Source organism: Triturus cristatus, chromosome 9 (genome assembly GCF_964204655.1).
Source record: "Triturus cristatus chromosome 9, aTriCri1.1, whole genome shotgun sequence".
Lineage (NCBI taxonomy): Eukaryota > Metazoa > Chordata > Amphibia > Caudata > Salamandridae > Triturus > Triturus cristatus.
In genome coordinates, this window is record NC_140592.1 from 1,159,672,859 (window position 1) to 1,159,697,981 (window position 25,123).

The 25,123-nt window shown below is 42.6% G+C and overlaps 1 protein-coding gene across 4 annotated transcripts in view; it reads left to right on the plus strand.

Moving 5' to 3' along the window:
• The window catches only part of SLC8A3 (solute carrier family 8 member A3), a 454,394-nt gene that overhangs the window by 408,540 nt on the left and 20,731 nt on the right, over window positions 1-25,123 (plus strand). For all 4 annotated transcript variants that reach the window (XM_085627127.1, XM_085627129.1, XM_085627128.1 and 1 more), the window contains one exon: window positions 22,782-22,906. In XM_085627127.1, the coding sequence (XP_085483253.1) occupies window positions 22,782-22,906 (125 nt within the window). The remainder of the gene's footprint in view (window positions 1-22,781; window positions 22,907-25,123) is intronic.

The window sequence follows — 25,123 nt, forward strand, 5'->3', positions numbered from 1 at the left end:
CTACAATAGTTACCTGTAGAGATAATGTAAGAGTCAAGCTGCCAACGTTTCTCTCAAGTGCACCTTCAGCCTAACAGTGGTGTAGCTGAGCATGGAAAATGAAGGTCTGTTGGCATCCACCTCCCTTCCCCCCGAACACCCACAAATAACAGTGCTCCGTCCAGCTCTACATCCACTCATACTGACATCCAATCTAAAATAGGTTATTCACCAAACTGGGAAAGCAACAATCCCACCCCATACAAATCAGAAAAGTGAAACTATTGTCTCATATTGGAAAATCCCAAGAGCCTCCTTATGTAGTGATCTCAAGCAGAACATGTGTTCTCTGGTCCAATATCAGAATATCACCAACTAACTATCACCTAACAAAAATATTACAAAACTTTCCGCCATTGGCGTAAATAATAGAAAGGTTACACTCAAAGGATTATGATAGATTTGTGAACAATATTTAGGACACAATTTTTCTGTCAGACAGCATTTTTGTCAATGATGTTCAGACATACAATCGTGTTCTCTATCGTCCGACTGTCTAAAGGTAGTAAAAAACAGTGCGCAGAGATAGGGGGACTATGTAGACCACACCACAGAAGTGTCCCTATCCATTCATTTATCTAGTTACAGGAGTGTGCATTTTATGTGCTGTTTGACCAGGAAAAATAGTATGTGGTGGCAAGCCACAGGTCCTTAATGATAGACTTTGTGACCTTGGCCAAATGTGAGACTTCTGGGAACTATCCTCTTAGAATAGCAATTATAACCATACTATTAAAATGCCTGCTTTCATTAGTGAGGGCCAAGAGGCCCTACGCAGGTTTTTAAAATAATTATGCTCCTTTCAATCTGTACATAAATATTAGTGCAATAGGACTAGATCTTAACTTCGTCTTTAATTGGAAAAACATAACCAGTGTTAAATAAGAAGTTCCATACCCCCCCCCCCCCCACCACCACAGAGTGCTAATGAATCACTAATGAAGCAAAGGTGATAATAAACTCTGCATTTAAAGGTGATAATAAGCTATGTAATTAAAGGTGCTAATGAAGTACACAATACAAGGTGCTAATGAGCATGTTCAAAGTATTCACTCCAGAATGCTTTGATTGTGGACTTTACAACTCTGTCAGCTCCTATTCTTGAGATGAAGGAAGGAACCTTTCTGAGCCTGTTTATTGCTTGTATCAGGATGGTAGATCATATTCAGCGCAACCTTTTGTGTGCACCTGCAAAACTCAGTAATCACCCCAAGATTTTAAATATTAATTGCCTCTTTGTCATGTAGTGGTAAAAGACCAATATTGTTATGGACTCAGTAGCTTTTTCATCCATGCTGCAACCTTCTGAAACATTCCCCCTGATTGAAGCACAAAATCATCTTTTACTTGAAACCCCTCAAAATCTAGTAATTCATAACTCATGCTCTTTCCAGCCGGCAGGGCGGAGCATGATTGCCCTTTGGACTTTGTTGCACTATACATACCTCAAATTGATGAAGGTAAGTAGTAATGACAGATTAAGTAATGCCATGCCCAACCAGCCTGCCTATTGCTATACCTGCATACATAGCCTAATCTCTCTTTAGCCTTCGGGGTATATCTTTGATCTTACATTATGATTTCTCCCTTGTGTGTGCCCCATACCCTTTTATTCTGCTTTTTTTCCTCCACTGATCCTGAAGTAGAGTACATTTTATTAAATTATTTGATACCAAAACAGCAAAATTCCAATCAGTGGAACCAGAGAAATGAAATACAAATATTTTTTGTAAAATCTAGCACAATAAAGGTCAAAGTGCCATCCGTGGACATCTAGTCGCGCGAGACCAGGCCAACATCGAAAAATATAGCCAACCGCCATCGAGCGGGGTTCAGATACACAAACTGGATTGGGCCCAGCCAGCGCATAGCTTTGGACTTAGAAGAAACTCTGAGAAGAAAAGTTTGAGAGGTAAAGTTCAGTGGGGCAAGGCTGCAGGAGGTGTTTGGAGAGGGAGCGTTGTTGTGGAATAGCCTTGGGTCAAACCACGGTGAAGATTTGCTGCTGCTCAAAAGAATGTAGGTGGAGAAGTCGCACAGTCAATCTGGCCGGCGATACAGGTTGTTCCCGGTTTCCTCTGGTTCTCAGAGTACGTTTGGACCAGAGTTTGTCCAAGTGCTCACTTCTGGATTTAGGCTATCTGGGCACCTTTATCACCCCTTCCCAGGGTCCAGACCTGAAGAGGCACCACTTGGAGGGTCAGGACTCACACAGGCTGGGTCCAGGTGCTGGTTGAAGATGGACCCTGGCTTTTGTGTCCCTGCAACCCAGCAGGGCAGCAGTCCTTCAGACTTGCAGTCCAGCAGAGGAGCAATCCTCCCAGTAGCACAGCAGTACTTCTTCCTGGCAGAGTATCCACATGTCCAGATGTGTACTGAAGAGTTGGTGACTGAGGTTCCATTTTTATATCATGGTGCCCTGGTTCTGAAATGTAGGAGAAACTTCTAGACAGTGGCTTTGAAATGCATGGAATTTCCTGACTCCAAACTGGCTGCAGTGACAATATGGAGTTGTTAGAGCTTTTGTGTGGAGGCATGGCACACCCTATTCAGTTGCAAGTGTCTGGGCCAGCAGATGGCCCATTGAGGCACATCTAATCCTTCTATTGTGTGATTGTCTTTAAAGAATTCACAAAGTCTGTCAGTGACACCCAGTCATGTGACCCAAGAAAGGCTACTAGCACAAAAGGGCTAAGCACAGAAAAATGCCAATTTCTAAAAGTGGCATTTTCAAATGTGTAATCACAAACCCAATTTAAATAGGGCTTTTCATTACAATTCCAAAGACACCAAGACTACCTGTTCCAAATTGGAAATTACAGCTTATTTAATGTAATAAGGAATCTCCAATGCTATCCTATGGGAGGGGTAAGCCTCACAGAAGTGGAGAACAAATGTAGGTATAGTTCACTTCCAGGACATGTAAACCTTAGACGTACATGTCCAACATTTTAATTACACAGCACCCTGCCCTGTGGGCTATTTAGGACCCATCTGGGATAACATATGTAATAAAAGGGGAGTTTAAAGCTTGGCAAGGGGGTTTAAATGCCATGTCGACATTGCAGTTTAACACTGCATTCAGGCTGAATTGGCAGGCCTGGGACATGTTTTAAAGTGCTACTTAAGTGGCTGGAACAATAGGTGCTACAGGGCCACTAGTAGCATATAATGTACAGGCCCAGGGTATATTGTATACCACTTTACAAGTGACTTAGAGTTAAAATAAATCTGCCAAAAGGGTATAAGCCAATGTAAACATGTTTTTGGGGAGAGCACTTTAGCACTGGTAAGGCAGTGATAAAGCACACAGCCCTTAGGCTAACAAAAATGAATTCAGCAAAAAGTGGAGGGTAAAAGACAAAAGGTTTGGGGGTGATCCTGCTGTAAGGGCCAACACCAACAATTGTTTTTTTTATGTAATGGAGTAATTCATAATTGATTATATATATTTTAATGCTGCACATTTAGGTGCCGATTCCGATCCGAAAAAAAAAATTCCCCGTACGACTCGTATCCGGATTTTTTTCCGTACGAATCGTACAAGTACCGTACAAACTGGCAAGTACGATTTGTATGGGAAAAAGTCCATACGAATCGCAGTGGGAAAATTCCCCCACACGTTCTCGGGTCGGAAAACGTGTCCGACACGTCCCCGGACGATTTTACGTACAAATGTGATAACCTAAGTCCGAGCGCGCAAGTACGATCCGTACGGTGCGTCCGAAGTTACAACCGTAAGGAAAAAACACCGTACGAACCGAACTGCAATTGCAACCATGGAGACATGTGCCCGCATACGCGACGAACACCCCCCCAGGCCCCCTATGTACGGTGCGTACCCCCACCCGTGTATGTACACCCGTGTATGTACGAGTCGAACCCCCACCTGTGTATGTACACCCGTGTATGTACACCCGTGTATGTACGAGTCGTACCCCCACCCGTGTATGTACACCCGTGTATGTACGAGTCGTACCCCTACCTGTGTATGTACACCCGTGTATGTACGAGTCGAACCCCCACCCGTGTATGTACACCCGTGTATGTACGAGTCGAACCCCCACCCGTGTATGTACACCTGTGTATGTACGAGTCGAACCCCCACCCGTGTATGTACACCCGTGTATGTACACCCGTGTATGTACGAGTCGAACCCCCACCCGTGTCTGTACACCCTTGTATGTACGAGTCGTACCCCCACCCGTGTATGGTAGCACTGGGGGTACGCACCGTACATACACGGGTGGGGGTACGACTCGTACATACAAGGGTGTACATACACGGGTGGGGGTTCGACTCGAACATACACGGGTGTACATACACGGGTGTACATACACGGGTGGGGGTTCGACTCGTACATACACGGGTGTACATACACGGGTGTACATACACAGGTGGGGGTTCGACTCGTACATACACGGGTGTACATACACGGGTGGGGGTACGCACCGTACATGGGGGGGCTGGAGGGGGTGTTCGGCGCGTACCGGGCCCCCTTTTCCTCACGCTGCGCGGCGTACTTAGCTTTTCCGGCACTTTTTGGGTGCCGTAAAAATATTGCCGTCCGGAGTGCTGTCGGTACGAATCGTACTTGCTGGTACGTAAACGGCTGTCTCACTCCGTACAAATGTCGCGTATGCACTGTCCCGGATCACATTCGTATGTATTTTTCAGTCGGTCGGTGTTTTTTCCGATTCGTACGGAAATGGTGTTTCCGTACGAATCGTACTTGCATGTTTGTAGGGTCTTTTTCCCGGGTACGAGTCGGACGGAGAAAACGCTCCGTCCGACGATTCGTACCGGGTTTCTCCAGAATTGGAATCGGCACCTTTATGTTACTTTTTTTAATGATTAACTAAAAAGAAAAATACTTGGATTACATTTTTATTTCATGTTCTACCCATTTTCATATCTTTATTACATAATATTCTTTTTATTTTTGTATGTCCTATCATTTATTTTCTATTACTTATTGAGATTTATTTTAGGAAATATTTGGACTTGTTTTATTATTTGTAACCTTCTGAAGTTGAACACTTTTCCTACTGTTGGTTAGACTGGAGTGGGAATGATAAATCTAACCCTTTCAAAGTCCAACGCTTTCTCTACTGTTGCTTAGACTGGAGTTGGAATAGTAAATCTAGCCCGTCCGAAATTCAACACTTTCCCTAATGTTGCTTAGACTGTAGTGGGGATAATTAATCTAACTCCTCCGTATTCCAATTATTTCCCTACTGTTGCTTAGACTGGAGTGGAATTAGTAAATCTAACCTCTCCAAAGTCCAACCCTTCCCCTACTGTTACTTAGACTGGAATTGGAATCGTAAATCTAACCCCTCCAAATGCCAATGCTTTCCATACTGTTGCTTAGATTGCAGTGGGAATAGTAAATCTAGCCCCTCCGATGTGCAACGCTATTCCTACTGTTGCTTAGACTGTTCAACATTGTTCTTGCTGTTGTATAGCCTGGAGTGGAAATAGTACATTTAAACCCTTACAATTCCAATTATTTCACTACTGTTGCTTAGACTGGAGTGGAAATAGTAAATGTAACCCCTCTATAGTCCAGGGCTTTGTGTGCTGTTGCTCAGATTCGATTTTGAATAATCTAGAATTTTATGGTAATTTTTTATATAATTTTTTAGGTTTAGAAATGTGTATTTGTTTAGAGTAATGTTTTTATAATTTTAGTTATTAATTGTTTGATGTATATAGTTTTTTAGTAGATTTTTTTTGATTCTGATATCTTTTGAACATTTCTAAATGAATTAAAATATAAATATTATATGTTAAAAAGTTATTTCTCAATTTAATTCATAATATACCTATTACAACTAAATTTAATATGTTTATTTTAATTGAGTTAAATATTTTTGTTGCTTGTTTTTAAATTTGTAATTTATTTTACTGTTAGTATATAAATTGAAAATATTTGAAACATTTTATTTTCATTGAGAATCTTATTAATGTATATATGTATAATTTATAGGTATACTTAAATATATATATATATTTTAAATATATATATACCTTTATTAATAATAAAATGCAGTAAATGTATTAAACAATCAATTTATTACTTTTAAATAATAGGGTGCTTAAAATATATTGCATTGAAAAACTATATGTGTGCCTATTTCTGTTGATATGCTTGTAAATGATATTTTGACACTGTATTTTTGTATTTTACATTATGTGTATAGAATCACAATATTTTTGCTAGCAATATTTTTGTCACAATATCTTTGTCTCCTGATAGCAATTGTTCACAATATATTGTCAGTGATTCCTCTATATTGCATCTGTGCTCTGTCATTTGCTAGTATTTTTTACGTTTCACTTGTACATTTAACTGGAGATGTGCTTCCACTCTCTTTGTTTGCCAAGACTAGGACACCCGAGCCTTTGTACTGAAGATTACGTTTACCATGCATACCAATCGCAAAACTAAAAGCGCACAAGTGATTGCTTTATGAAGTACTGTAAGTTGAATCTCGGTTGCCTCCATAGTGCCTAATAACACAAGGTGCACAGGCAATTGCCAGAAATACAAACTGTAGCTGTGAATATACATGAAGACATAGTAAAAATACTCCTTGACCTTGGTATGAAACACACATTTTCATTTAGAAAAGGAGCTATGCGCATATACCCAATCAGTTCCTGACAGGCAGATGTGTATGCCTCGACTATATACCACAGTATTTAATTTGCATACAGTGTCATAGTTTCTCACCAGCAAAGTCAAAGTTGCATTTTTCTGTTTTGTGGCTCCTCCCCCATTAAAGGGGCAGCTCCAATCTGGCAACCCCAGATTCCCATCTGGTGGTGCTATAAAAGTCTGGGCTAGCTAAGTGTTACAAAAAGGGTTGTTGGTTGATTGGGCTATAAGTCCTACTCAAGCAGAAACCACAATCCTAGACAAGTTAGGAAGCAGGCAAACCTCAAATTAACCTGTGCTCACCCTCTGGTAGATAGGCATAGAGCAGTCAGGCTTTAGAGGCAATGTTCAAAATAGTTGTGCACCACTTCAGACAGTAAAACTTTGAAAACACAATACAAAAAATATTCCACACCAATTTAAAAAAAGAACTTAATTTAATAAATAAAAAAAGAACAAAACATCAGAAATCCAATAAGTAGAACTCGAGATATGAATGTTTAAAGAATAAACTATAAAATAGCGTTTAGAATTATACTTACTTGGTATAGCTAGTCATGCGGGACCGCCACAAAGTCAAAAGTTGAGGCCGACCGCAATAAAATGCAGGCCGGATACAGGGACCCAGTGAGGCCGGCTGAACAAAAGGAAGCAGTCCAGCAAAGCAACAATCCAGCAGAGTGGCAGTCCTTCAGACGCACAGTAGTCCTTCTTCCTGGCAGAGTATCCACAGGTCCTGAAGTGTACTGAAGTGGTGGTGTCAGAGGTCTAGTACTTATATCCAGTTGTTCCTTTGAAGTGAGGGTGATTTTAAAGATAGGTATTTGAAGTGCACAGAGGTCCTCCCTTCCTGCCCTGGCTCCCGACTCACTACAAGGGGGTATGCAGCTCATTGTGTGGAGACAGGCACAGCCTTTTCAGGTGTAAGTGAGGCTGGGTCCAGCTTGTCCCTCCCATCCTGCCAGGAGGGCCCATTAATTCACACCTAAGCTCCCATTGTGCGTGGCTATCTGGAGGGAATACAAAACGCTCAGCTGTCACCCTCTCTGGACGTGTATCACAGACAGCCAGCCAGCACCAAATGGCTAAAGAAAGAAAAGGCCACCTTTCTAAAAGTGGAGAGATAGGCCTTGCCTTAGTGTAAAAATTAATTTGAGGGTTTTTCACCACCAGGACTTAAAACATTTTAAAGTACATATCCTACTTTTTAAACACATTACACACTGCCCTCCAGGCTGTTCAGGGCCCTACCCTAAAGGGTTTGGGCCTGGCAAAAATGTTAGCTGGTTGAAATGGCAGTTTAAACTGCATGCACAGGCTCTGCAATGGCAGACCTGATACATGGTTAGAGGGCTACTTAAGTGGGTGGCACAAGCACTGCTGCAGACCCACTAGTTGAATTTAATTTATAGGCGCTAAGAACATGTAGTGCAGTTCACTAGGGACTTATAAGTAAATTAAATATGCCGATTAGGTATGAGTCAATATACCATGTTTAGAGGAGAGTGCATGCACTTCAGCACTGGTAAGTAGTAGTAAAGTGCTCTAAGTGCTAAAGCCAACAAAAACGATGCCCAGATTCTGAACAGTGTGACGCAGTGCAGCCTCCCAAAATGATGCTCTGCATTGCATGACAGGGAGAGAGCAGAAGAGCACCATATTCACAGAATAATGGCACTCACCTCCCCTCTCCCTAGCGCTGATTTCAGCTGCCATGTCCCAGGCACACACCTTAGCGCCTAGGCGCCAGAGTGCGTGCCTGAGTCTAGCAAAGGATTTGTACAGGAAGGATACCCATTCCTGTAAAAAATACTATGCCTAGACATGTCCAAAAGCCTTTCCTACTTTGTATGTGTGCTGTACAGTGCAGCACGCATGCAAAGTTGGAAATGCACGGAGAAATGTAAACATTTCTCCGTTTATTGTCTGCTTTTCAGCGGCGTTCATTTTTGGTGCTAACCCCTTTCATTTTTGCCTCTAAACCCTTTCCACTAATGTTAGGGAATCGGGTTTAGCGTCAAAAATCATGGGTGGTTTCATGGGAACGCCCATGTACCATTCATGTAACACCCCCTTAACACAAAGTAATGCACGTCAGCATTTTTCGATGCTTTGCGTTACTTTTCCGTACAAATCAATGCACATATATATTTGCGTTGGTTTGTGAATCCCAAAACGTGTTAAGCATCGAGTTAGCATTAAAAAAGTAATGCTAACCCGACGCTAAATCTTTCAGAATCTGGATTAAATATTTTATTTCTATTGTTAACTCCACATTACGTACCTTTAATATATATGTATATATTTTCAAGGTACCGTAATTGTAGATCAATATTGCCTGATATTGTGATGGTAAACCTCCTAATAACCTAATAACACTGTTGTCAAGGATGTCAATCAACATTTCTACTTGCTCATGAAAAGCATCCTCCCTATCATCCAAAACCACAAATTGAGACAAGCTGAGTTGAGTGTCAGTGATGGGACGAGTAGATCACTATAACTTAGTCTGTGCAGATCTCTCTAAAATCCTCAAAGAAAGACAGCAAAGGCTACCAATCAGGCACATACTTTAAAAAATGAGAAGCAAGAACAATGAAACATGTACTGAAACCATTTTTCTGGATCCCAGGAGAATTGAGGATGGAATTCAAAACTAAATTCACTATACACAAAGCCTTCTGGAACAAAAACCTAGGCCTCTTGAACAAGCTGGCTCACCATTGTACTTCAGACTGAAACCTACAGTCAGCCAGCTCATATCTGCTTCGTGAACAAATGGTCAAATGCAGTTGCGGCTGGTAATTGTACCAGGGAGAGGCACGGGGGCCAAGCACACACACATACATACTCACTCACACCCATGCACTCACACAGGCACACAGGCACTCACAAATGCACACACGCACCAAACTTACAAAAAAACATAAAGTCACCATCACTTTAGAGAGGGAAGCCTCAGAGATCCCAGGAAGGTTTGAGCTGCTGCCTTCCCTCATTGGCTGACCTAAGGTGCGCCAATAAAAGAAGGCAGCAATCCCTCACTCCTCACAAAGTGGGGTCAGTGAGACTGCTGATGCCACCCCACTCTGTGATGAGGTGTCACTGACTGAACTCGACCCTTAGCACTTCAGGGCTTAAAACTGAAGTGCTCAGGTCTGAGGCAATCAGTGACACTCCCCCTCACCACGAGGGGCAGGGCCACAAGGCACTTTTGCCAGGCTGAGGAGGACATGCACATAGGGCTGTGAAATTCTCAGCCTTGCAAAGTTCAGCTCAGGCAGTCAGGAGCCTGAGTATTTAGCACATGTCTAGCTCCTGGCTGCATGACCTGAACAAGAAGAGTGTCTGTTAGGCTGACCTTTGCTCAGCCTGACAGACATCCTTCTTGCTGGGAAAAAGGTGAGGGACATGCCCCATCAGCCATATGGACATTCCGCTGCTTTTCAAATGAGAGATGCATGTCATTAGATGTTCAGGGCTGCAGACTCTGGAATGCTTTGAAACCCACCATCAGAGCAGGACCCATCCATTTCATTTCTGCTTACGAAACTCTTATGAATAACACATTTTAACATCTTCATTTTTGCAAAATCCTAGCCATTAATCATGATTAAAGTCGAGAATATTATGATCAACCGCACGTTCATACAAATTCTCAAATATTGCCCTATTTCTTTCACATTACCATCCTAGTCTTCAGTTGGGCATCCTTTTTACACTACTCTATATGGAAGGGTTCTGCTGAAGATATGCAACTACAGTGGCTTTGAATGATGAATACCAGATGGTGGCATATAGCTCATGCTGTATTATACTTTTAACTGCACCAATTTCTGTTGTTAGCCTTCAGACTCTCAATTGATTCCTCTTGCACCTTGAAGTAGCCAGGGTGACTTGAGGCACTTTATAAAAACACCAAATAAATAAATATAGTCAAGTCAAGTAATCTTTATTTGATCAAAAAAGACAATAAAAGCACATGGTAAAAGCAAATTACAAAGAGATCACTCACATTAAAATCACAAAGGTCAATTGCCTAATTGCACATCATCATTGCCTTTCTGTGATGTCAGAACTTAGTCGTACTACATATTTATTCTGTAAACTCCTCGCCTGAGTAATACAATTAAAGTAATCCTGTTCCTTTTTTTCATCTCCATCCCTCCAGATAAATATTTTTGTAGCTTTAAGGATGAGGTCCGATTGTAATGTTATGGGGCACACTATGATTTCATCTATCACTCCCGAACACGTCAGATGTCACACTTGTATGCTGACCATAATACTATAACTCTGCTGAGTGTCGTCTAATTGTGGGGAGTAGTAGTAGTAGTAGTGTGTGTGTGTGTGTATGTGTGTGTGTGTGTGCGCACACGCACACACATTTAATGACTAATGAGACAGCTAACATGTCCTTTCATCTCTAGTTCTCCTTCACTGTAATCCAGGCAACATGTTCCTGTTACGTCTAAAAAGGGTCTTAGAAGCATCGTTGTGGATTTATTATATTTTACCCCAAACCATTGTGCTCTGAATGCTTTTTCTAGTCGTCCACTATTCCTGGACTGGAACTCTTTAAATCTGTCACAAACATCTCCACATAGAGGTAGAAACTTTTCACTATTCCTTGTACATGAACGGTGGAATAGCTTTGACCAACTGCACTAGACTATATATTTCTCTGGTTATTACAGGCGGCAAATGCAGCTTATGCCAGAAAATCGTTTTAAAAGTATTTTAACTCTTTATTCCAGGTTGTGGAAAATGTTGTACCCTTTAGTAGGACAAAAATGCATAAACAGTTTGAGTTTTGTTCATGAGGAGAGAGTATTTGTTGGCAGTCATTGTCTACCTAGATATACGTGGCTGATTGGTAGAAATGGCTAAAAAGAAACATGCATTGCAAATTCCAATTTCAAATAGCTTTATTCGACAGTTTTGTCATAAAAGCAACATACATTACAACATAATGTTAAGATAATAAATATTCTGAAGTCTTAAACATTTAATAACAAATTAAACAGTAGATACTGCCGAGTAAATTAGTTCTAAAAACAATTTCATAGTTGTACGCTCAAAATATCCCAGGCAATTCATACCAGGATTTAACCTATCTTCATAACTGAGACTAATTCAATCAGACAACCTGAGACAACGCCCTAGATCTAATGGTCCAGGCCCAGCCTAAAAACTTAGCCATGGCGATTGCTATTGGCTGTGATGGGTCTGTTGTGAGGATTCTTAAGGCCTCATCATGCTTCCTAAAGCCCAAAAGCTTACAAATAGGTTTAACCCACATTGCACAAGGCTTTTTATACAGTGGGCAAAAAAACAACAAATGACTAACAGTTTCTTACTTCTCAATACATTTTGGGCAGACTTTCATAGTAACCCCAACCCAGTTGCCAGAGAATGATCTAACGGGTAGGGTACCAATCCTCATTTGGAAGTATAACTTCCTGTCTAGAGGTTTCTCAATAAAGTCCCAAAAAGGTTCTAGTGCAGGTTTTAACTTCAGTTCAAGGAACCGACCAGACAGTTGTTTTACTGCACCCTTCGCTAGTGTTGATGCAGTTATCATATCCCAATACATCTCCTTCAATATCTTCTTTGATGGAAAAGAAGCATTTTGGGGATCCTCCCAGAGATCTCTCAGACCTAGGTTCACCAGCAACAACCTTATCTCCCCTAGCCATTTAATCCTATGAAAACAGTCTGTGTCCATTACATCTTTTAGTCCTCTTGCGTAATGTGAAAGTTCGACCGTACACCACAATCTTCGCCAATATAAAGGAGGGCGAAGTTTAGCCAAATCCCTTATTGTTTTCCTTCCCAAGTCAAACAATAGTGGGGACATAGGAGTACTTTTCGGGACGCCGGTAACCTTGCGCAAAAAAGAATTTTCGGCAACTGTTATGGTAGATACATTCTGGAACCCCCATAATTCCGCACCATACAGAGTGGAGCTTAGAACTTTCAGGCCATAAATCTCCAACAATGGGCTAATTGGTTTGGAGAAAGAGGTTTTAAAGTTAACTGAGAGAATCCCAGCCTGTTGCTTATGCTTTAGGGTAGCTGTATTAATTTGTTTAGACCAGCTCATGTCTGACTGAAGCATAACCCCCAAATATGTAAAAGCATCTACTTTTTCAAGAGGGACATTATTCATAAAAACATTGCCCCGAAAAGATTTGTGCTCATTAAATGTCATAAATTTTGTCTTCTCTGTATTGATTACAAGGCCCCGGATCGAGCAGAAAGCCTCAAACCTACTAAGGGCTTTTTGTAAGCCACTAGGGGTCTTAGAAACTATCAAAGTATCATCCGCGAACATGAGGATAGCTATGCGTTCTTTCGCCAGCACAGGGGCATCGGTGGGGGTCTCCAAGAGGAAATCAGCCACCCCGTTCACGAAGAGCGAGAACAGGGTGGGCGCAAGCACGCAACCCTGGCGCACTCTCCTGTCAACGGGGAATGAATCAGTGACCTCACCCTTTGCCCCCCACCGGACCCGCGCATGGTTATCCTCATGTAAGCGGATGACCAGAGACAGCAAATCATCAGGTATCGCCATTCCACTTAGAACAGCCCACAGCCTACGTCGTGGCACCAGATCGAAGGCTGCTTTCAAATCAACAAATACCACATACAGTGCTCCTTTCTCCAAAACCACTGTCTTCCAATATATGTTAATGAAGCGGAAAACCTGGTCGATGGTACTTGTACGGGGTCGAAAGCCTGCTTGCAGTGGGGTAAGAATATGTTCATCATCCATCCATGACTGAAGCTTCTGTAAGATCAGTCTGCCCATGATCTTTTGGATGGAGTCTATAAGACTTATTGGTCTATAGTTGGCTGCAACAGATTTATCCCCCTTTTTAAAGTTTGAGTTTTGTTCATGAGGAGAGAGTATTTGTTGGCAGTCATTGTCTACCTAGATATACGTGGCTGATTGGTAGAAATGCCTAAAAAGAAACATGCATTGCAAACTCCATTCCAGAGCTCAAGCTGTTCAGTGTGCAATTTTAATATATCCATAAGGTCCTCAAGTGACAGACACACCATCTTCTTCCTGTTGGAAGAAACAATGATTTTGTTATCCGTTATAAAGACATATATATATAGATATATATATCTGTATATATTTATATGCAGATATATATATCAAGTTGGAAAAATTACATTTTTGAGCAAGCCTAGGGCATCTGTGATCCCCTAAAGGAAGGAGAGTTTCTTATGTTGACAACAATCATTCCTGACTGCTTCGAGGTGGGTCAACAATTCTAGCAGAAGGGAGACTCAAGTTTTTCCAGGTGGTCAGATGGAGTGAATGTCAATGTGTACTATAGTTAATATAATACGGTTGCCCAGTTGAGTTTGCCTTTCTTCCCTCCAAAACAGGTATGTTAACCACTGCATGACTGCAATAGTCAATAAAAAGAAAATCTGCAAGAATGGATTTATATTCTTTTTAGACAAGTGAACAAGCAAGTTCTTCAGAAGCAATAATACAAGGGGTATATTTGATTATCTCACTTGCCTTGAAGATCAGCAGGGGTCACTAGTGGTCCTTTTGGTGACGTAAAGTCCACAGTTCAAAGCCCCAACTATCACACGTTTGTCGTTTCTTGCAGTGGTGGCTGGATTGCACCAGGAAGGAATAACTCTACACATGATCAATCACTCAATAATTCAGGACTTGTAAAGCGCGACTAATCACCCATGAGGGGATTCAGGCGCTGGGAACCCTGCAGCTGAAAGGTTTCTGTTGAACAGTCAGGTCTTGTATCCTTTCCTGAATTGCAGCAGAGAGGATGATGTCCGGCAGTGAAGGGGGAGGTTGTTCCAGGACTTCACAGTGAGGTAATAGAAGGAGCGTCCTTCAGTTTTACTTCGGTGAATTCGGGAGTGGTGAGAGAAGAAGAGGGAGCCAGAGCGCAGGTGTCTGGAGGGTTCATGGAAGTTCAGGTGTGGCTGGTGTATGCTGGTCCTTGGTTGTGTAGGGCTTTGTAGGTGATGATTAGCACCTTGAATTTACATCTCTCCTGAACGGAGAGCCAGTGGTGCTTCTTAAGGTGCGGAGTGATGTGGGTCAGTTTAGAGAGGTCGGTATGTGTCTGGCTGCAGAATTCTGTATGGTCTGCAGTATCTTTAGGAGGTGCAAGGTGATCCCTATGTAGAGTGTGTTGCTGTAGTCCAGCCGGCTGGTAAGTAGGGCTTGAGTGATGGTACATCTGGTGTTGAAAGGGAGCCATTTGAAGATCTTGCGGAGAATACGGAGAGTGAGGAAGCAGGCAGAGGAGACTGCATTGTCCTGGCTTCTCATGTTGGAGTGGGTGCAGGTCCTAGTTTGGATGGCCATCAGCTGTCGCTCCAACGGGAGGTGATGTTCCAGAAGATCAGTACTTTCTTGCTGTCTGTGTTGAGTTTTAGTCAGTTGTCCTTCATCCAGTTGGCGGCGCTTATTATGCATCTGTGGTGTTGTCGGTATAGGATATGATGTTAAGTCCATGGGATCTGACAATGTCGGTCAGGGGGTCATTTAGGTGTTGAACAGTGTAGGGCTGAGCGTTGAGGGACACTGCAGATGATGTTCTTAGGTTCCGAGGTGAAAGGTGGTTGACAGATTCTCTGGGTTCTTTTTGTGAGGAAGGAGATGGTCGATATGAGAGCGTCTCCCTGGATTCCAATGTGGTGAAGCCTCTCAATAAGGGTGTGGTGGGATACCGTGTCTAATGCTGCTGAGAGGTTGAGGAGGATCAGGGCTGCCATTTCTCCTCAGTCGAGGTGGGTTCTGATGCCACTGGGCAGCGATCAGGGCGGTCTTGGTGCTATTTAGAGTTTCCAGAAGATTGTTGTTCTTCAGGTGGTCTGTGAGTTGGCAGCTGAAGGCCTTTTAGAGGACGTTGGCGGGTAAGGGGAGCAGAGAGATGGGATGGTAGTTCTTGAATTGACTGGGGTCGGTGGAAAGTTTCTTGAGCAGGGGTTTTACTACTGCATGTTTCCATTCCTCAGAGAAGGTGGCCATGGTAATGGATGCTTTTGAGGATGGTGGTGAACTCGTAGCCCATCGTCTTGCTCCCAAAGTTGAACATGTGGTGGGGGCAGGGGTCCGAGGGAGCTCCTGAGTGGACACACTTCATGATGGCTGTGGTGTGCTGAGCTTTATCTGATCTCAGGTAGTGAGCAGGCAGTCGGGGTTAGCATCTGTTGGGGCAGGGAAGCTGAAGACATCGCGGCAGTGGGGTGGTGTTCTAAGTTTTTGTAGATGGTGGCGATCTTGTCGTGGAAGAAGTCTGACCGGGTGTTGCAGAGTTCCTGGTAGGGGGGTGATGGTGTTCTCAGTGGCTGCCAGGTTGGAGAACTCTCTGTCGATGTTAAGAGTTCTTTGTTGTGGTTGAAACTGACTTCGATGCAGTTGGCTAGGGCACTACTTTTCATTTCTTTCAGGAGTTGGTGGTATTGGTTGAGGGATGGCTTGAACATGGCTCGGTCTGTGTGCTCCTTGCTGGTGCGCCATTTCCTTTCAAGTCGTTTGCAGTTGCATTTGGAGGTCCTGTGGGTCTGTAGGCAATGGGGCTTTGATGGTGGTTTTACCTCAGTTTGAAGTTGGAAGTTGAGGTCTTCCAAGATAGGGGTTGTGGCGTCAGCAGTAGTGGTGTAGTGGATGTTCTCTTTGTGGATGATGGCAAATCAATCTCTGTCTTTGTTGGTGTGTTCTCGGTGTTCTAATATGTAACCGTTGCTGCGGCGATGTTGAGGGCGGATGCAGAGTTGAGCCAGGTCTTTCTTAGGTCTTAATGTCAGGCAAGGGAGGTGATGGTGGTGTGCTTGCAGAGAGATAGTGCATTAAGAAGGAGGCAGTGGAATTGTCCTGATGGGGTCGGGGTAGGTTTGCTGGTGGTTGTTGTACGTGCAGGTGCTCTGGTGTTGCAGGAGAAGAGACAGTGCCGGCAAGATAAAGATCCTACCATTGGTCGTGGAGAGGTGTGGCAGCAGCTGTTGCTGAGAAGTCTGGGGTCCACGGCTTGGACCTCATGGCGGTGTCACAGGAGAGGCAGGGTTTCTGGTGCTGAACACGGTCCGGGCGCATTTGGACTTACCTTTGGCATGCCTCCAGTGGCCCAGTGGCAATCTCGCTGTGCGTATCTACTGCGTGGCCTTGCAGCAGCCTCCATTAAGTAGATCCTGAGAGGGGGAGTCAAAGGGGTACTAGGAGTTGGTGAGCGGGGCGGGTGGATAGCTGGAGGAAAACAGTGGGAGGAACAGGCAGGAGAGCGGCAGGTGGCAAAAGAAGGAGGGAAGAAACAATATAGCAATCTGACAATGAGGGCAACAATATGACATGGAGGAAAAGCAATGTGAGGATATGTACATGAAGGAACAGCAAAAGAGCAACAATAGAACACGGAAGAAAAGCAAACAACCAAAACAAGGTGGAAATGCAAGAAAAGCAGTGAAATTAATCGTACAATTCAAATCTTGGCGAACAGCAAAGTATAGAAACAAAGTAACAGTGATACACTATGGGCAACAATAGTCGATCAACAAGACCAGGAGAGATGTTGCAGCAAGCTGCGGGCAGAGAGTCAGGGAAAAGGCACGAAACACTGTTCGGGCAGCAGTGAGAGCTGGGATAAGGAATGATTGATTAATCAAAGCTGCTTCTTCTCATCATCATGCAGATCATGCATGTTGTCCAGGTGGAGTGCAGGGTGCTACATCAATTTAGGTTCTTGATCAGTCTGCTCACATCTTGACAGAGCAAAATTAGGCCGTGCATTGCATCATACCATCCAAACTGGCAAGAGGCTTCCAGCTAACTCCTAATCCACAAGTCACCATGGTAACAGATGCCACTGCTCCAGGCTGTGGATTCTCAGTGAGCCTGAAGAGGGCTCAGGGGTGTTGAGAAAGAGAATATCAAAATAATGAAATAAGTAAATTAATCTCCCAACTGGAAATATTTTGCAGCACTATTCCAGGATCTGCAGGCATTTTACCATAATTTGCACCAAAAGGAGAATTTGTGAAGATGGCCAGTGTGTCAATGGAAATTTACATCAAATTATCCTAGTCCATTCATTTAGTTGCTCTAAGAATTTGGTGAGACTTGAGGGTGTGGGGGGCAGTAAGGGGGCAGGGGGAAACATATATTGTCACTGATAGTGGGCCATATCGGCTTCTCCACTTTGGAATTCCATTCGTATCACCTTATTTTGCATACTTAGCACCAATACCACAGTGCTGCCTATGCTGTATTGCAGTACATGATTGCTGGTTACAAGTAGATACCCAAACAGAAGAGGCATTACATTCCATCAACACTACCTTTTGCAGAGTGCTTGTATCTGGCCCTTCCTGTTCAGTTTCTTCCTAACTGCAGAATAATAACTGCCAAAAACCACAGGGACATCTAGATCCTGGGTATGTAGAACATTCCTAAGGGAATCCTGCAGTCTTCCCCAGACTCCGCATTGCCCTTAGCAGCCCTCTCGTTCCTTGTGTGTCTCAATATACATGTGGTGCACACATATATTCCTCACTGCAATTTGGCTAGGTTTGTGATAGATGAATGCAATACGGATTCACACATAGACCTGCCTTTTCAGTTTTGCCTATGCTGCTCTCCCATCTTCCCTAATGAGCAGCCATGCAAGTGAAAGAGACAAAGCAGGGTCCATTGAGAAGGCTAAAGCACCTAGAAACATTTTAGATCAAGGACAAGCCTACACTTCGTGCGTGCATTTCTGATGCCCGTTTCCAGGTGTGTGCAACTTGTGAGGTGGTCACTCAGGAGACATTGGAGCAGCGTCCTATCTATAAGCATTATACCTGCTTGAATGGAAGCCCTACTTTTGAGACATATATTTTATTGCCTTGCTAATAGTACAGAAAAGCTACAATATGGTGGCCCCTCTAAAGGCACAGCGATAATTATCTCAAACGGAAGATAGATCACATGCCTTGGGTGCAGTAGGTGGGTGTATTTTTGTGTTTGTGTGGAGGCATATTGGGGCGTCTCTCTCCAGAAAGAATATCATATCTTCCCTTTAGTGACACAGAGTCAAAGCCCAGCAATATGGAACCAATTCATTTGGTAGCTTATAACAAGCCACTGAATAATTACTTCCTCAAATATGCTCTCTTACAAAATTCTCTGCCCTCCCTTGCAGGCTTCCAATGTAGGTCACTAGTCTCAGCCAATTCACAACACTGCCACTTCTCCTTTCCTTCATAGAGTGATGTCCATCCCCCGACCAGGTCACAGTACCCATGGCACACCTTATAGGGCTCGCAGGAATAGCCTATTTCAATAGTCAGGGGCAAACATGTAACCTAATCTCCAGACATACATTTACTCACCTCTATAGGAAAGAAATTTGCACACATTATTAGACTTGTTTGCATGCTCAGACAGTCCCTATTTAATCTGTTTTTTCACAAGGTTCTCAAAACCCAAAGCATTTCAGCAGATGTGCTAAAAGTGAAATGCCCAAAAGGCCAGCTGTTTGAGTTTCTGACATCATACTAAAAAGGAGAAGACCGATTTGGCATTTGTAGTTCCTTACTCAACGTGAATGTAGTGGATCCCGTTACTAATTCAGATGGGAGAGGCACCAGTGTAGAGATGCCTGCCAAACTATCTCTTTTCTGTCTAGAACAGCTGCAGATATTTTACCCCATGTCAGTAGCTCAGTTATATGGAGACTGAACGGAGGGGAATAGGAGTCTTCTACAGAGCTGGAGTCCAATAGTCCCAGAGACCAGTTACTCTCTAGTCCAATGATAAGGATTGGTCTACCTTATAGAAATGGTGTGATATTATGGGTTTGCAACTTCTTAGATGTAGGATTCCATTGAAATTGGAATCCTCATAGAACGGGTTTTGTCCGGAGTTGACCATTTCAACCCTCCTGCTCTAGTGAGCGGCAGTAAAAGTTTATAGAGAACCCTGGGTAGAGTGAGTTCTTGAGGGAGATCCATGTTGGTCAGGCTACTCAGTTTTGGAACATCCGATCAGCTAGAAGGGCTGTTAAAGCCTTCATGGGTTGTCCTACTTGTTTAGGTAGCTATCACAATCTTGACCGTGAGGAGTTCGATTACATCAGCAAGAAGGTTAGGGAACTTAATTCTAGGGTCTATAGAGATCCATCCCTGGTCTTACAGTCTTACTCAGTGTTCAGATAAAAAGTGCATTCTGATTCTCACAGGACATAAGAGACTGCCTTATCAGATTTTCAAAAGGCCCTTTCTTCAGCTGAAGGGGAGACACATCGTTGTTTAGCTGTCTACAGAGTAGTCTGGCTTACCTTGGAAGATCCAATAACTTTCAGAAGACATAGAAACTTTTCAAAACCTTCAACATGGCAGGCCAAAGCAGGAAGACTTTTACCCTGTGACAGTGAAGAAGGTGGAAAGGAGATGGATTAATCTTTTCAGAGCCTTGGAAAGACCATGAATATCTTGCGAAGGAGGTCTCTTAAGGCCATCAGTTACGTCACAAGGTTCCTGTTGGAGAGGTGTGTCCACCTCTGTTGGTAAGGAGAGTAACTAGAAGGAGTCTGATTGTGAGTAATGACGATTGTGTAATTAAGAGTTTACTCCTGATAAGGATGTAGGAAATTTGTAAATTGTTCTAATCGCCACCCTAAAACCCTCCTGCAGTTGAACATGCCTCAAAATGTCAGAATAGTAAGCTCCATTTGATTAAGGCTAAGTCCTTCTGTTAGTCTAAAGCAGGTTAATACCAGGAGAACTTAGATGAGTGACTGATTTTTGTTATTTTTATGTTGTATTTTGCATAAACCACAGATATGCTTTCTCAGATAAAAGGTTCTCTATAAAAGTAATCTTTAATTTATGATTTAGTGAAGGAACAAGATTTGAACTTGCATAGTCTCTTTTAATTCTTTCCGCCTTGTTTATGTAAGATGTACGAACAATCTAAAAACATGGAAGAGTTGTCATAGCAGTAGTTGTTGCAAAATCTCTCTTCACTGAATGCACAAGCTTTTGAATTGCAGCACAATTTACTTTTGGTTTTCAAGTATCTCACATGACAACACTTTTCTAACATACATTTCCAAATGTTGAACCTTTTATGTGATCTGTCTACATGACACAACGTTACCCTCAAAATGGGTAGCAACATCTGGATGTAGAATTAAATTATGCAACAATTGGTGCACCAACTGAAAGGTTAGGTTTCCAAATGAGCCCGGATAATGTTATCATGCAAAGCAGAAGAACAAAAAAGAGCCTATTTGTAAATTGAATTGAGGCATGGTAAAATACCCCACATTATTTTCTAAATCAAGATTTCTGGTGTCTGGAGGTAACTGTTAAATTAAACATTTAAATAAGTGTTATGCTTTTAGGGAAAATTTTCCGTCAGTAAGTAAGTAATAATCTTTATTTGTATCAGTTAATTAAAACCATTAAAAAAGAGAAACAGCAAATTAGCTCATACCAATAGCAAGATACAAATTTACCTAGACATATAAAACAATGATGTTAGAAACAAATGACTTAACAAATGCTTAATCAATTAGACATCAATGTATTAATTATTTAAGCCCCATGTATCGGTAAAGTGGCAAAGTGCATAAACAAAATGCGTGGTTCTATGAATTCTATTACTTGGATAGGGTTCATTTATGGTGTCATCCATATTGATTTACAATCCCGTTAGTATAATATATGTGCCAAAGCTCAAAATAATCCAGTAGGGTACATATGTTTTCAACTTAGTTATCCAATTCCTATGTCTATGACTCAGTGAGTAAACCAGAAATCCTAAAAATACATTCCATAAAAACAAGGGGTACAGTATAGATAACTGGATAAAAAGTCCCTTCATTAGTTGTTACGTTCATTAATGCAATCGCTTGCAACTTGTACTGTATTCTTCACCGACCCCTCTTACCGCTTACGAGAATATATTATTCAATTGCTTGACTGCCAGTTGCATTAATTTAAAGTAGTGGGCAGACAGTTGCGGAAAATTCCCAGATTGGCATGCGGCTACTGCATATTTACATACCTTTATATCTGCAATTCTCCTTATATCGGTTAGAGCTAGAAATAAGCCTGTTTACTATCAGTCTCAGAGCTCTGAAGTAGTCTAGTTGTCATTACCAGCATGCCTCAGTGTGTATCAGTATGTTTAAAATAGAGTTGTGAGTGACTCTGAATTATAATAGCAGTGCTTAATTTGAGCTGGTGGTTTCCGGCGTACAGCAGTGGCACTTAACTGTCACTTATGACCATTAGCCACATGTTGGTGCTGTTTGACTAATTTGTAGATGAGTGCAACAACAGTTGCTTATTAATTTAATACACATTAAAAGTGACTAATACCTGCTGCTCAAGCCCTTCTTACAGCTTTGGGGGCCCAGAACTGTCGGAACTGTCACACTAGTAGGAGCATGATGGAAATGTGTTGTGTTGGTACTGTCATTGGTAGTTCTTGCAGTGACAATGTGTACTGCAAGCCGCATTGGTCGTCTAACGAGGCCCTGGCACTTATTGTTTTAGAAATTAAGAACTGATTAAAGCTTTGAGTGGGTTTGGCTATTTCTTTAGAGGTCAGTCCACAATACTAGATCTCATAGCTACCAAATGAGGAATTTATACTTCATAATGTATCAGTAGACCCATTTTTGCAAAAATCTCTTGGAGCACCACATTATCCCAAGACATACAGGCACACACACAATCAAACACCCAAACACGCAATATGACTTGAAGGTACTTATTCATTTGCTACCTTGCTCCTTCAGTGACAGGGAGATTTTGTAGCATCACGCACTCTGAAAATTGCTTCAGACCTAGTGCTGCCGCTTTCTGATGCAGTAGAACTTTTATTGTTTTCAAGGGGCTTCGCGACAGTTATCAAATTCCTGTGCTAGACAAGACTTGCTTTTTACAACTCATGCGGTGGTTTTTCAAAGAACAGATTGTACTGTATGCACAAGAAGTGGGACGCATTGATAAAAGCTCCTTCAAGTCTGATTAGGAAGAACGAACAACATCAGGACTGCACTTCACATCTTGTTATGTTATTTTTCAGACATGGCAGAAAGAAAACTATCCATGGAGGAGGAGGAAGCCAAGCGAATTGCAGAAATGGGCAAACCGGTCCTAGGCGAGCATCCGAAACTGGAAGTCATCATAGAAGAGTCGTACGAATTCAAGGTATGTTTCTGGCAGGGCATGGGGGCTTGGTCACAAACAAGTAATTGGAGTGAATTGGGAGTGAAGGCATAATTCAGAGCTTGATTCACAAATGTATTTGTCCAGCAAAATAAGATTTCTGAGCCCAGGCACCACCATTTATGAGCAGACATTCACATCAGTAAATAACAAAAGTCCTCACTCATAAATGGATTTGCTGTCACTTACAATATCTCTACTGTTGCAGAATTTTACATCCGAGTAAATCTGCTAACTGTGCAAGTCGTGGGTACATATGGGTGGAGCGAAAACTATGTGAACCCCCACAACTCAATATAGTTGTATTTACAAATCGTTGTCAGGCTAATTGCAAACACATATAAATTCAGATATTAACCATTAAAATTGGCCGGGTGGAATGAAAGAGAACTCTCCATAGGAAAAATATTTTCCTCTGGAGAAAAACAAAGAACGAGTCAAATTGCTGAACTGCAATTGGGAGATGTTATATATCTGTATCCATAAATGTTTACACATGTCAAGACTCCTTGGAAAAGTAGCCTATTTCCCGAAGTTTTGCAGGTATTATTTTCAACATGCCACAGATGACATCAGAACTCTCCTCAACCATGGGGAAACTGTGGCCCTGATCCTCCTCGACCTCCCTGCTACATTCAACACCATCTCCCACCACACCCTCGTTGACAGACTCTACAACATCTGCATACAGCAAAACGCCCTCCATTGGATCACCTCCTTCCTTACAAGATGCACACAGAGCATCCATCTGCCTCCCTTCACCTCCGCAACCAAGGACATCATATGTGGCGTACCACAAGGATTATTCCTCAGCCCCACCCTGTTCAACATCTACATGACCCCCCCCCCCCTCCTCGCAGACGTCGTCAGATCCCAGGGACTCAACATAATCTCCAACGCAGACGACACTCAACTAATCCTCTCGCTCACTGAGGACCCCCTCAACACCAAAATCAACTTCCTCAACGCCATGACCAATGTAATCAAATGTATGAGAGACAACTGCCTCAAACTCAAGTCTGACAAAACAGAAGTGCTGGGACCACAGCTGGTGGCCAGCAGAACTCGGACCCACACCCACCAACCTCGCACGCAAACTCAGCATCATCCTCGACAGCCAACTGTCCATGGATCAAGTCAATGCACTCACCTCCTTCTGCTTCCACACCCTTCGCATGCTCCGCAGAATCTTCCGATGGATCCCAATCAACACAAGAAAAACCATTACTCAGGCCCTCGTCACCAGCCCCCTCGACGACAGCAACGCTATCTATGCCGGAATCTCCACCCTGCTCCTCAGAAGACTCCAGACCCTAAAGAACGCTGCAACCCGACTCATTCTGGACCTCCCCAGATGGACCCACATTACTCCTCAGCTCATAAACCTCCACTGGCTCCCAATCCAGAAAAGATGCCAATTCAAGATCCTCACACACACCTACAAACCTGATGACAAAGGACCATCCTAAATCCTAAAACTTCCATGTTCCCTCTGCCTCACTCACCGTCGCGCACCCCCGTATCTGCTGCAGCGGGGTCACTCCTTCTCATACAATGCCACCAAGACCTGGAACAACCTGCATCTCCACCTCTGAAAAGCACCCACCCTAGCGGACTTACGAAAGAAATTCATGGCCTGGCTTTTCGAAGGAGACTCGGCATCCTCAGTGCCTAGATATCCTTAGGGGTGCCAGTGTTGCGCTTCACAAATGATTAATTGATTTCCAGTAAAACTAAAAATGTCCACGAATCGTACGCATACATACACATGTGTAAATTTGCAACTTTCCAGTCATAATCTTCACTGAAGCTTTTTCAACCTTAATTGCAGGGTAGTTTTTATTTATCACATTTTACACTTTTAGGTGCATCAGAATGGCTTTTATGGTTTTAGTTATGAGCACATATCTATATGAGGTAATGTGTATACACGTCTAAAAGATATTACATGTAAACATTTCTGTAGGATCTAATTTCTGTACGCATACATATATAATGTTGTTTGTGTGCACCTATCTAAATGCTAGTTTATAGGGTTTTATTTGTCTCTTTATATGTCACTTTCTATGCTTTGACCTGACCATGGGGATGTCTGGAAGAGAATGAGGCAGTACTTACATGATTTGAGTTAATGAGGTGTGCAATCCCAAAATCTAGTGCTCTCAAAGTTCGAAGCAAAATGTAAACTATTAAGCAACA